Source organism: Alosa sapidissima, chromosome 9 (genome assembly GCF_018492685.1).
Source record: "Alosa sapidissima isolate fAloSap1 chromosome 9, fAloSap1.pri, whole genome shotgun sequence".
NCBI lineage: Eukaryota > Metazoa > Chordata > Actinopteri > Clupeiformes > Clupeidae > Alosa > Alosa sapidissima.
In genome coordinates, this window is record NC_055965.1 from 23,606,256 (window position 1) to 23,620,177 (window position 13,922).

General features: G+C 45.2%; 1 protein-coding gene across 2 annotated transcripts in view; it reads left to right on the forward strand.

Moving 5' to 3' along the window:
• Positions 1–13,922, forward strand: part of LOC121719417 (adhesion G protein-coupled receptor E3-like) — a 69,889-nt gene that overhangs the window by 10,263 nt on the left and 45,704 nt on the right. For both annotated transcript variants that reach the window (XM_042105026.1, XM_042105027.1), the window contains exons 3-8: positions 1,820–2,161; positions 2,758–2,844; positions 4,607–4,675; positions 4,989–5,020; positions 12,371–12,448; positions 13,623–13,779. In XM_042105026.1, coding sequence (XP_041960960.1) covers positions 1,820–2,161; positions 2,758–2,844; positions 4,607–4,675; positions 4,989–5,020; positions 12,371–12,448; positions 13,623–13,779 — 765 coding nt within the window. The remainder of the gene's footprint in view (positions 1–1,819; positions 2,162–2,757; positions 2,845–4,606; positions 4,676–4,988; positions 5,021–12,370; positions 12,449–13,622; positions 13,780–13,922) is intronic.

Consider the following 13,922-nt stretch of genomic DNA (forward strand, 5'->3'; position numbering starts at 1 on the left):
ATGAAATTCTACGAAACCCCAGAGAATGCCAGGTCAATCATACACATAAAATTTGGTGCAGTTCTTAACATCTTAACTGAAGATAGGGGCGATTAAAGCAGAATGATATTGCATTTTCATTTTTTACCGGGGGGGTGCAAATCACAAATGAGTGATTATGGGCCAGGTTGATGTGGGCCCTTGAGACCAACATACCATAAAAAATTCTTCATCCTCAGTGCCACGGTTCAGGTAGTTATTTAGGAAAAACTGCTTTTTTGCGGTTCGGGGGGCCCAGCACGGGGGGGGGGAGTGGCCCCCGGGGACGTAAAAGTCTAGTGGGGCTACATACCCACCAAATTTCATGTGCACCGGTGTTTCGGTGTCCCGGGTATCGTTGACCAAAAATTCAGGAAGTAGATGACGGGGAAAAAAAACAAAAAAAACTTTGACAATCATTATATGACCGCTTCGCTAGCGGCGGTCATAATTATTTCCATCTTTTATTCACTCGTTAAAATGTTCATACAAAGACAGCAGAGTTCACACCAGGTGAGTGAAAGTTAAAATGATGGCCATTTCAGATGTTTTTTTCCAGCACTTCATAAAACTCTCACAGTTTGAGAACTTTAAATTATTTGTAGGATATTGCTTGTTCACAGCTTGAGATCAGAGTTCAAAAAATTTGAATAAAATTTATTTTTTAGGAATGCTATAGTATTTTTATTAGTATTATTTCATTTTTCCATGTTGAACTACATTTTATATTGATATGGCATGATGGCAATATAAAATAAACTAGATGTACCGCATAGCGGTACAAAATATGACCGCCGCTCAGTCCTGTACATCCGTTCCGCGAAAATAAATCACACTTCAATTTGTCTCCATATTTTACTCCATCCCCCACTCTTGAAACTTTTGTGTATGCTTGTTTGGCATGCCTGAGTGTGTGTGTGCGGCTGCACAGAAAGGAGCCTACTGGTGCTGAAAAGGTGAATAGATTGTAGAATAGCCAAAGAAGATGTAACATTGTTATAAAACCTTTAAAATCTCTAAACAATCACAAGTAGGGCAGTTCATCACAGTTCATCCATTGCAACTGGATTGATGAAAGGTCACTTACACCTGTAGGCTACATTGTAGTTGGGAAAAGCAAAAGGTATCAGCATACGGCATGCGAACGGTGAGTGCCCAGACCCTACATTTTAATGTGGGTCTGGCTCATCAGGCTAGGCAACCTGACAATCTGAAGCAGGTACTGACTCAGCCAAGGAGAACAGTGACACACTGCATTCACACAGTCATATAGTCACACACCGATACACATGGACAGTACAGATATCATTCATTACATAGAATCTTACTTTTAGTGTCAAAGTGACCCCCTAATGAGAAATGCATAACATTAAACCACATATTGGAATATTGGACATAATGGAGAACATTAAAGCTGCAGTTGGCAAGATTGTTTTGATCATATTCACTGAAACCGACACTATGCTCCGACAGAAGAACATAAATCAGCCTTGCAATTTGACTGACGGCGGGTCAGAGAAATCTTGCGGGAATTGTGAAACATTACCTGGTCAGTAGACGTAGCTTTTTGGATATTGTCTCTGCCTATTGCTAGTCCTTCATCTCAAAAACAAATGCACATGTACCATATCCACGGGGAAGGGCAAGGTAAAATATATTCTGTGACTGTAGAGGGAGCTCTACAGTCGTTAAAATACCTGAAACTGTATTGGATACCTTTAATTTCATAAATATACCAGCTAGGAAGTTGCATATTAAATGAGGTAGTTTAAGGTAATGCTAATTTCATTTTCATGCACAGACGCTTGCTGTGGGAAAAAGGTTCAGCTGGAAGCGCCTGCTGGTGAAGACGTGAACATCTCCTGCCCTTATTTGGATGCACATGCACAAGGCACCAAGTTCTTCTGCAAGACGTTTGGTATGCATGACTGCCGCTACTTAAAGGTGGTTCAATCTGATCGAATATGGGAGCCCATACTACGTGATTTCTCTGTATATGATGATCGAGAGGCGAAAGTCCTCACTGTGACGGTGAAGAACTTCAGAAAAGTTCTTGCTGGTTCGTTCAGGTGTGGAGTAGAAATGAGCTGGGACTCAAATGGATACAAAGTGGTTTTTAATCATGTTCAGCTCACACTGAAAGGTAAGAGACCATTTGAGGGTTATGGTTAACTTTGGGTTGACATGCTTTAGCCTATTACTTAATGTTGCTGCTACTTATTTCTTAATTAAAGCCACATAAGCTTATCCATAGCCTACTATTGTACTGAATTATTTGTTGTCATTTTTGAGATTGTTAATATTTGCTATAATCTAGTATTTCATATTGTTGTAATTTTGCTGCATTATTCATGTTTAAATTGTCACTGGTATTATTTTTAAGTGGCTTTGGACAAATTTGTCTGCCCAATACTCACACTTCTTTATGGAGCTTGGGGGGCCTCATTGAAAGACTGTTTTTGTTGCATATGGAGAAATCTTGCACTCATTTAACAAAATTGTGTGCACATTGTTGTAAATTGTGTGCTCATCTTGCAATGACACCTCCAAAGCTCCATACTTATACAAGTTACTACTTTAACTTAATAAAGGAATATGACCATAGCTTCATATTAACCACTTTTTGACATTTAATACTCAATTAATTAATTGGGCAGCTTGACAGTTTGACAGATCAGAACCAATTGACAACCATCAGCGTAACATTCTAATAAAACTATACCATATATTTTCAAACAGCAAGGCAACCAAAACCAACGCCATCACCAACACCATCACCATCACCAACACCAACAACAACACCACCTCCGTCAACATCTTCATCTGGTAGGAGATCTGTTTACTTCAGATGTTATAAAAAGATGGTGTTGTAGCCATTTTGGTCCTTTCTTAAGTTTGATTTATGTTCTAAGTTATTTTTGTTATGTCTTGACTTATGTTGTTTAGTGTCCCGCCGGCGGGACAGTTACCCCCCTCCCCCAACTCCCCCCAACATTCTAAATCAATTGTATGCACCATATTGCTATGTAGCATAGTAATGTTATACACCATTTCAAAGCTTTGGCTCTTGGGAATCCAAAAATGACAACTTTTTTAATGTACAATCTGTATAGTGCTTTACATTCTCAGATTAATTTTATTATGTCTCAATTAAATTTGATCCAAAATGCGCCCCTCCCCCTCCTCCGCTTTTGGTGATACCCTGACTTCTGGCTGCAGTGTAGCTGCAGCACAATAAGTAGATGCCTCATATTGGGTACTGAAATATTCACAAGAATCTATAGAAATTGAATCTTCATGTTGTATTATCTAATATTAGTTGTACAGATGTATAGTCTATCTTATACACACTCATTGAACCAACAAAGTAAATGCAAAAATAGAGACTTTTTTGATCACCTGACATACAATCTATATATAGTATATAATAGTCCACAAGAAACCTCAAAGTGTTACCTTTCATTTGAGACCAGGATTATGCTTCTACACAAAGGGGTTCATGTGCAGTAAGCATTTGATTGTCAGTATGCATTTTGGATAACAAAAAGTCCTATGGGGAGTATCCATAGGCATTTTACAAAATGCATGGGCATACCATGGCAAATAATAGTCTAAAGCACTCATATTTTCATTCTATATTGATCAACTTTTGCACACAGCTTCACAAGACCTGGTGCTAGGGCTCAGTTGTGTTTCTAAGGGATATCAAGTGACCTAGAGGGCTGAAATGTGGTCAGTTCAGAGATGCTTGTAATCCGGCAGAAAGAAAAAACTATATTCTAGCCTCTGTAGCTCTTTGTCAGTACATCACACAGTTATCTTGACTGCTTCCTACGAAAGCTACAGGTTCTCAGCTTTCTATAGAGGTCCAGCACTTGATGGTTGACCCCAAAAGAGGTGGGAACAATGCCCTTGTAAATAAGCACAGTGCAATTTCAGGCAAAAACTTGAAATTTTTACTGAGAACTATGTAGTTAACTATGTAATTTGTAACTATGTAATTTTATCATAATTACCTAATTTCTTGTTATTTTGATTTGTTGTTGTATATTTCTTTAATTTCGTTGTGTCTAAGTCTTGCACGTATGTGGTGATTGGGTAATTGGGTAGATTGGTTGCACTTTAATTGATTTGTCATCCTTTTGTATATACGTCACGGGAGCAACCCATCAGGGGAGATTGGAAATGTTTGGTAGATGTTGGGTTGCAGGTCGGTGGTGTAATATAATTTTTTGACCACTTTTTGCTTGGCTTAGAAGACTTGGAACATTTGAACGTTATGTGCATGTGGAATTTGGAAATAAATGGATTGCTCAAAAGGCTGTAGTGAAAAGTGCCTGCATAAACCGCCACCAAACCCCTGGGCCCACGGCCTTGAATGTAGAACTTTTGGAGCAAGAAAAGGCCGCCACAGATGGTCAACTGTCGACTTTTTGCTGTTTATTGTTCAACTTCAAATTCATTAGGCAGCTTGACAGTTCAACACCTCAGATCCAACTGACTACCCTCAGGATTCTAATAAAACAATCACCATGCATGTACACTAACAGCACATAGAACAGTATGTAACCCATGTCTTTTCTAACAGCAAAACAACCAAAGCCAACACCATCACCAACACCAACAGCAACACCACCTCCATCAACATCTTCATCTGGTAGGAGATCTGTTTACTTTAGATATTACAGAAGAAACTGTTGATTTCTAAAAGAAATCTAAATGTGTCTAAATGTCCTATAAATGTACAGTTTTCTCACTCTCTCGTTCAATACAAATCATCTTTCTCTCTACCTCTCTCTTCTCCTTTTTCTTTCCCTCTATCTCTCTCACTCGTTCTTTCACTTGCTTCTTTCCCCCTTTCACTCCCTGATGACATTATGAATATATATATTTTCTGGGGATGTTTATATTTACAGAGTTGTCTAATTGCATTTGTTGTTGTTTGTTGTTTCTACGGTTTTATTTCTTAGATCTGGTCAGAGTCATTGACAAGAAATGCAAGGTAACTTTGTATGATTTCAAACTTCTCCCCTCGCATTTGTTATAGCTTTCCAAAAATGTCTGTTGTAACATTATCTTGTTATGAGAGTGTTGAGTGCTATGAGACATTCCTTGCAACCTTTTAAGGGTTTCTATGTAAACCAGTGAGTTAGATAGATAGATAGATACTTTATTGATCCCTGTGAAAAGCGAAGGTCTCGCTTTCACGGGTCTCACCGTTAGTGAGCCTTAATTCCCTACACGCAGCTCCCACATAGCATATACACTGATAAACGCATACAGTTCCCGACGTGCATCACATACACCGACCCGCGGCGTTTCAAAGCCTACCGTGCTAGCGACCGCTACAAACATTACATTTAAAACAACCACAATGCATGTCAGTTCAGTCTACTACATTTATTTATCAACATACATAGCGAACAGTGAGGTACCCACTGATTCAGCTCCATTGTTCATTCCGTAGTAGCAATAAACTCACTTTTGAAACATACACAACACTCACGCATCTTGCTTGCCAACGTTCTGCTGGGTACGTCCGAATACTGGTCCCCTGGGGAAACACGAACCGCATTGGAGCCAGTTCCTTATTCACTGTCCCGGGACAGTGGAAAGTGGGTTGTTTGGCGCGGGGGTGGTGAGTTGGCGTGTGTTTAATTAGTTTATTATTTGTTCTGATTGTTGCATGTAAAGTCCCTGTCTGTATGTAAAGTATATGTGTGGCCATTTATGTACTTTGTATGGTAAAATTATGTGTTGTGTCATATGTTATGTATGTGTATGGAAAAGGTCCATAGTTATTCCTCATCTATTACACCCGGTTGGATAGTGAGCTCTACCAATTCACTTTTGATTGGTAGGCCTATTTAAGGGAGAAAGAGAGAGTGGAAGGAGAGGTAGTTTGGAATGGCAGAGTACTGCGTCAGCTTGCTGCGAGGCTGAATGTGTGAGTTTGTAATGCCTATGATGGCCAGTTTTCTTTTCTTTTCCAAAGTATTTTTGTTTGTTTGTTATTTCATATATTGCACCTGCGCACTGTAAATAAACCTGCACCTTTATCACTTAAAACTCGAGAGCTATTTGTTGTCTGCCAACCCTTCAACCACTGGAGTTTTCTGGACACGCCCATCCCTTAAATGTGAGTTGGGGGTTGCAAAGCCTCTCTCTCACAATTGGTGGCAGTGGTGGGATAGTGGCGCCCTCCGGGAAGCTGAAGAAGAAGGGAGTCCAGAGACGATACCTGACGAGGCAGGCAATGTCGTTCAGACGGCTGGCCCAGGAGGGCCTGCAAGAGAAGCCATCCGGTGATGATGGTGAGGACGGAACCGAAGGAGGAGAGCCAGGAGCTGGGAAGGGAGCAGAAGGAGGACCAGAGGCGTTTGACCTAGGTTCTTTGTATAAGCTCATCACAAAGTCCCTACAGACCCAGGAGCGCGAGGCCTTCAAGCAGGAGCAGAGGTGGCGGAGTGTCCAAGTCCAGCTGAACAGCTTTAGAGACGAGCTGGAGGCTGAACGGAGGGCGACGATGATGGACATAGGCAGCCGGTGCCAGACAATGCTTGGTTCCCACCAGCAGATCCACAGATTCCAGTGGCACCTCCAGCAGCCCCACAGTATCCAGCACCCGACCCAGCCGCACCGACTCCAGCAGCTTGGACCAGGGCAGCAGTGCCTAGGCTAGAGGAAGGAGATGACATTGAACAATATCTCACCACCTTTGAGAGACTGGCCATGGCCTATAGGTGGCCGAGAGCCGACTGGGCCGTGTACCTGGTGCCTTATCTCACAGGGCGGGCTCGGGCTGCTTATGTGGCTATGGACATGGTAGAGGCCATGAACTATGGTAATGTTAAGGAGGCCATACTAGCAAAGTATGAGATCAACGAGGAGATCTACAGGCAACGGTTCCGAGATCCCGAAGTCCGACCAGGGGAGACCCCTAGGGAGTTATACAATCGCCTGAAGGACCTCTATCGAAAGTGGATTAAACCAGCAGGGAAGACTGTGGAGGAGATAGGAGAAATCTTCATCCTGGAGCAGTACCTGCGTTCCCTGGTTCCGGAGGTGCGTGTTTGGGTGAAGGAGCACAACCCGACTACAGGCCAGAAAGCTGCAGAGCTCGTGGAGGCATTCCAGGGTGCTCGTCGAGGACCAAAGACCTTCTGGTTCCAGAGCTTTAGCCGGCCTGCAGCCGGAGGTAAGTCTGGGGGATACAGTGGTGGAGTTGGTCCTAAGGGTTTTGGGCAGGGTAGGACACCTGACACACAGACCTACATTTCCCCCTCTACCACACATCCTAGGCAAACCTACCCCGCTCCCTCCACTTCACAGCCTAGACAGGCCCCAGCACATACAACCCCCCTGAATAGAGCCAGTGTCATATGTCACTTTTGTAATCAGGCAGGGCACATGATTAGGGACTGCCCCGTCCGAAAAGCCAAGGGAGCAAGCATGTGCAGTGTACCTAGACCTGGTAAGGAAGATGGACAGTATGTTGGAAGAGTCCAAACTACCCCCGTTAGGGTGAATGGCCGAGCTACAGTGGCACTCCTAGACACAGGCAGCACACAGACCTTAGTTCAGCCTCATCTGATAGAGAGGTCAGATGAGCTGGGGAATGGGCAACTAAGGGTTTGCTGTGTCAATGGAGACGAGCATGTTTATCCTGTGGCAGAGATTTATCTTGAGGTCAGAGGACAGGCCTATTGTCTAACGGCTGGTGTGGTGAAGGGGTTAAGCCATCCTGTAGTGTTGGGGCAGGATGTGCTGATACTACCGGAGCTGGTGCATTCCTCCAAGCCAGTTAGCATGGTGGTAACACGGTCCCAAGCACAGGCTGAGGCAGAGAAGACTCCTGATATGACAACACTACTAGACATGCCATATAGCCATGCTGACATTAGCCCCCCTGAGTGTGTCAAGGTGCATAAGAGTCGCAGACAGAGGCGACAAGAAAAACTGCAGGGAACAGTGCAGAAGATGGGAGAGCAGGGACCAGTTCCAGAGGTTACAGGAAAAGACTGGTCAGAGCTTCCCAGTAACTTTGGTGATCTGCAGAAAGACGATGAGTCTTTAACTGAGCCTTTCAGTAAAGTGACAGAGGTAGAGGGCAAGAAGACAGGTCTAGCCACAGCTTTATCTGGGGAACACTATTTTATCCGGGCGGGCCTATTGTACCACCAACCTGAAGGGGGCGGTGTTGAGCAGCTGGTAGTCCCAAAAGGTCTCAGAGACAAGGTGCTGGCCTTAGGCCATGATATCCCATGGGCAGGACACCTGGGTAATGTTAAAACCCTGGAGAGAATAGCTGGGCGGTTCTATTGGCCAGGGCTATACAGTGAGGTACAAAAGTACTGTAAATCTTGTCCCACCTGTCAGCTAACCAGCAGCCATAAGGTTAAGCCTTCCCCTCTGCAATCACTTCCCATTATTGGAATTCCATTCAGCCGAATAGCGATGGACATAGTAGGGCCCTTGGAGAGAACGCAGTCAGGTCACAGATTCATCCTGGTTGTGTGTGATTATGCTACCCGATACCCCGAAGCTTTCCCCTTGCGCAAGATCACAGCTGGGGCGATTGCCCGTGTCTTGCTTCAGTTGATCTCTAGGGTAGGCATTCCAGAGGAGATCATCACAGACCAGGGCACGGCATTCCTATCCAAAACACTCAGACAAGTGTACAGTCTACTGGGGATAAGGGGAATACGGACCACTCCCTACCACCCTCAGACTGATGGGCTGGTGGAGAGGTATAACCGGACGTTGAAGAGTATGCTGAGGAAATTTGTTGCAGCCAACGGCAAAGACTGGGACCAATGGCTTCCATACCTCCTCTTCGCCTACAGGGAGGTGCCCCAAGCCTCTACTGGGTTCTCGCCCTTTGAACTCTTGTACGGGCGCCAGGTGAGGGGCCCTCTGGATTTACTGCGGGAGGCCTGGGTGAGGCCAAGGCCTGCCGAGACCCACAGCTTGCTCACCTATGTCCTCAGAATGCGGGACAAAATGGAGGAGATGGCAAGTCTGGTGGAGGAGAACATGCAGCAGGCCCAGCAGACCCAAGCTCGCTGGTACGACAAGTCAGCAAGGCAGAGGACCTTCAAGACAGGACAGCAGGTTCTTTTGCTTTTGCCAACGTCAGAGAACAAGCTTCTGGCCCGATGGCAGGGGCCCTATCGGATTACACGTCAGCTGGGGCCGGTGACCTACGAGTTGGAGATGCCAGAGAGGCGGAAGACAAAGCAAGTCTTCCACGTCAATCTCCTCAAGGAGTGGCATGAACGGGAGTTGCCGCTCAGCCACCAGCTGATGGTGCAAGCAGTGGTGGAGGAGGAGGAAACTCCGGAGCAGTTTTTCCCTTCGGGTGTCGCCGCCACTGAGTTGGACCTCTCACACCTGACTGCTGAGCAGGTGTTGGAATTGCAGGCCATCATGCCTGAGGGCCTGTTTTCAGAGCAGCCGGGGTGTACCTCGGTGGTGGAGCATGACATCCTCTTGAAAGACTCCCGGCCGGTGAGACAGAGGATGTACAGAATCCCTGAGCGCTTGTTGCCTGCACTCCAGGAGGAGTTGGAGGTGATGAAGCAGCTTGGGGTCATTGAGCGCTCCTACAGTGGGTGGAGCAGCCCAGTAGTCCTAGTGCCAAAGAAAGATGGGAGCATTCGGTTTTGCATTGACTTCAGGCAGGTCAATGCTCAGTCAAATTTTGATGCGTACCCAATGCCGAGGCTTGAGGACCTCATAGAGCGCCTTGGAAGGGCTCACTTCATCTCTACCTTGGACCTTTGTAAGGGTTATTGGCAGGTCCCGTTGGCTGAGGGAGCTAAGCCATACACTGCCTTCCGTACCCCACAAGGCCTGTACCAGTTTAAGGTTATGCCTTTTGGCCTTCAGGGGGCGCCAGCCACCATCCAAAGACTAATGGACCAGGTCTTGGAGGGCACTGGTACCTTTGCAGCGGCATATCTGGACGACATAGTTGTGTATAGCGCCACCTGGCAGGAGCACCTGGAACATTTGGCAGAGGTGCTGCGGCGCATTCACAATGCAGGGCTGACAATCCAGCCAAAAAAATGTGCCCTGGCTCAACAGGAGGTCAGGTATCTTGGACACATTCTTGGAGGTGGGGTGATAAGGCCTCAAAAGGATAAGGTCGAAGCTGTCCGGGACTGTCCGCGACCCCAGACCAAAAAGGACATAAGGTCGTTCTTGGGGCTTGCCGGGTGGTACAGGAGGTTCATCCCGAACTTTGCTACCCGAGCAGCACCTCTCACCGATCTGACCCGAAAGGCGGGTGCTGTACAGGTCCGTTGGGAGGAGGTGCATGAACGGGCTTTCCAGGACTTAAAAAGGACATTGCTCAGTGAGCCCGTGCTGCAGAGTCCGGACTTTGAGAGACAGTTTACTGTGCAGACGGATGCCTCTGGAGTCGGACTGGGGGCGGTTCTTCTACAAGGGGAGGCGGAGCAGCAAAAGCCTGTGGCTTACATAAGCCGTAAGCTCTTTCCCCGTGAGACCAGGTACTCTGTGGTGGAGCTGGAGTGCCTGGCAGTGAAATGGGCCTTGGACACTTTTAAGTATTACCTGTTGGGTAGAGACTTTATACTTGAAACTGACCATAGGGCATTGCAGTGGTTGGGAAAAATGAAAGACTCAAATGCACGCATAACCCGATGGTTTTTGTCCATGCAGCCATTCAGATTTCAGGTTCAGTACAGGGCAGGGAAACAGAACCCTGTTGCAGACTTCCTGTCTCGTCACCCTAGTGACGAGCCTTCCGAGGGCGGAGGAAATGTGAAAAGCGAAGGTCTCGCTTTCACGGGTCTCACCGTTAGTGAGCCTTAATTCCCTACACGCAGCTCCCACATAGCATATACACTGATAAACGCATACAGTTCCCGACGTGCATCACATACACCGACCCGCGGCGTTTCAAAGCCTACCGTGCTAGCGACCGCTACAAACATTACATTTAAAACAACCACAATGCATGTCAGTTCAGTCTACTACATTTATTTATCAACATACATAGCGAACAGTGAGGTACCCACTGATTCAGCTCCATTGTTCATTCCGTAGTAGCAATAAACTCACTTTTGAAACATACACAACACTCACGCATCTTGCTTGCCAACGTTCTGCTGGGTACGTCCGAATACTGGTCCCCTGGGGAAACACGAACCGCATTGGAGCCAGTTCCTTATTCACTGTCCCGGGACAGTGGAAAGTGGGTTGTTTGGCGCGGGGGTGGTGAGTTGGCGTGTGTTTAATTAGTTTATTATTTGTTCTGATTGTTGCATGTAAAGTCCCTGTCTGTATGTAAAGTATATGTGTGGCCATTTATGTACTTTGTATGGTAAAATTATGTGTTGTGTCATATGTTATGTATGTGTATGGAAAAGGTCCATAGTTATTCCTCATCTATTACACCCGGTTGGATAGTGAGCTCTACCAATTCACTTTTGATTGGTAGGCCTATTTAAGGGAGAAAGAGAGAGTGGAAGGAGAGGTAGTTTGGAATGGCAGAGTACTGCGTCAGCTTGCTGCGAGGCTGAATGTGTGAGTTTGTAATGCCTATGATGGCCAGTTTTCTTTTCTTTTCCAAAGTATTTTTGTTTGTTTGTTATTTCATATATTGCACCTGCGCACTGTAAATAAACCTGCACCTTTATCACTTAAAACTCGAGAGCTATTTGTTGTCTGCCAACCCTTCAACCACTGGAGTTTTCTGGACACGCCCATCCCTTAAATGTGAGTTGGGGGTTGCAAAGCGTCTCTCTCACAATCCCCAAGGGGAAATTCAAGGTCTCAGTAGCATACAGACATCACACACAACATGCACTAACAGCAGAAAAAGTAATACAAGTATATAATCTAAAAAACACAACTAAGCAATAAGGACAGTAGAAGATCAAGAATATCCTAAAATACAAATGATACAAAATAACACTAAATCTAAATCAAGTCTAAAACAGTATCCACATAGTGTGCTTAGGGGTGATTAAGCATGAGGTGCTTGCAATGACTGAGGCAGGGACTGACCCTGTGATTCTCTGTGCATAGTAAGGTAAGGTGCTCTGTGAGAGTGAGTGTCATGGTGATGGTGCAAATGAGTAAGTCCAACAGTGCAACAGTGCAAGAATAAATAATTATAAAAATATAAAGAGTTATACAAAGAGGTAACAATCTTACTGTAACTGGCAGTCATAACCAACAGTAGGGCGCAATGGTCTGCTGATGTAGTCGGTGACATTGTGCTATATGTCGTGCAAAACTCACTGTTAAAAATCAATGGCAGATACATCTAGCCTCTTTTTGACCTTGACTGACCACCAACATCTTATCCATGTTTTAGCAGTCAGACGTGGAGTGCAAACTGGATTTTCTGAACGAACTGGAACAAAATTCATCCGTGTCCACCCTGCTGCCAAAGGTGTGTGTGTGTGGGTGTGTCTGTGTGTGTGCGTGTGGGTGGTTGTGTGTGTGTGTGTGTGTGTACGTGTGGGTGTGTGTGTGTGTGTGTGGGTGGGTGTGTGCGTGGGGCTGTGTGCATACAGTATCTGGGGGTGTGTGTGGGTGGGTGGGTGTGCGTGTGCATGCATGTTGTGTGTACACATGTTTTCAGCTCAGAAGACCCAATGCACACAATAAATAGGCAGTGCAGAGGTATTGTTGCTAAATATGACAACAAGTGTATTGGTTTACAATTGCTTAGAATTCCTTTTAGAAGTCATTAGCATAATATTGATTCTGAAATGGGATAAACTTTCCAGTTGTAACTACACATGAAATAATTAACATATTTTTTATTGTAAATATTATTAAGTAAATAACACAATTACCCGCCCCATTTTTTACCTGCTGTTCCTAAACATAATGGCTCACACTCTTACAGAAATTGCAGCAAATTTGCAACAATGTCATAATGCAAGTTAGGTTTGTCACCAGAAGTTCACTGGAAGTTTGCCATTATTGGCTAAGTGTGATGGCAAATCACTGGCGAACACATTTGCCACTAGTGGAAAACTTCTCATTGTTGCCAGAACTTTGCTGGAAGTTTACCTCTAGCGGCCAACACTTACAAACCTCTGACGATATTTTCTAGTAAACTCATTTGTTTCCCACAAATCACCCACAGGTTTGCTGCAAACATTTAATTTTTGTAAGGGCAGTTAGAAACATACAGCATGTTTGTGTTTACTCAAAGTGTTTACTCAGTCCTTTTAGGCAAGTCCCTCCAGTCGGCACACTTTTTGGGCACTCATCAGACATCCGTTTTGGCAGAAATGCGCATGCGCAAGGCTTCATGACACCAATCTTGCTCTAGCGGCGAGATCACAACACATGATTGGCACATATCTCCACAACACACCACATAACTGGCTCAATGTATTCATAACACACCAAATGATTGGCTCAATGTATGCACATGTCAATGTTTTTGCCGCAGAAGGGGTGTAATATGCGTAGACAACTGCCATATTGGCGTTACAAACTAACCCCATGCAATTCTATGGAGGATTTTTTGAGTGCTGTGTCTCCTCATTAGAAAAGTCTCTGGTTTACTTTTACATCTCTGCATTGGCCTCTTCCCTCCCTTGGGACAGGAGGTGTCCAGTCTGCTGGACAGTTTGCTGGAGGCTCCCCGAGAGAGTCTGGCCTCGAGGGGAGAGGACGTGCTCCAGTCCACTGAGAAGCTGGTGTCCAGACTGGTGGAGCCCACTCACACTCAGTCCCGCAGAAACCTCAGCACCAACACCACAAGTACGGGATGGTGTTGAAGATCTGAACGGTTGCCAAGCAACTTCGAGACGCAGCTACTTTAACTTTTGTATCAAGTTATGGTAGCACAGTAATATAGAACGGAATGCATTCAAGGTGTATGTTTGTGCTGGATTTTACAACGG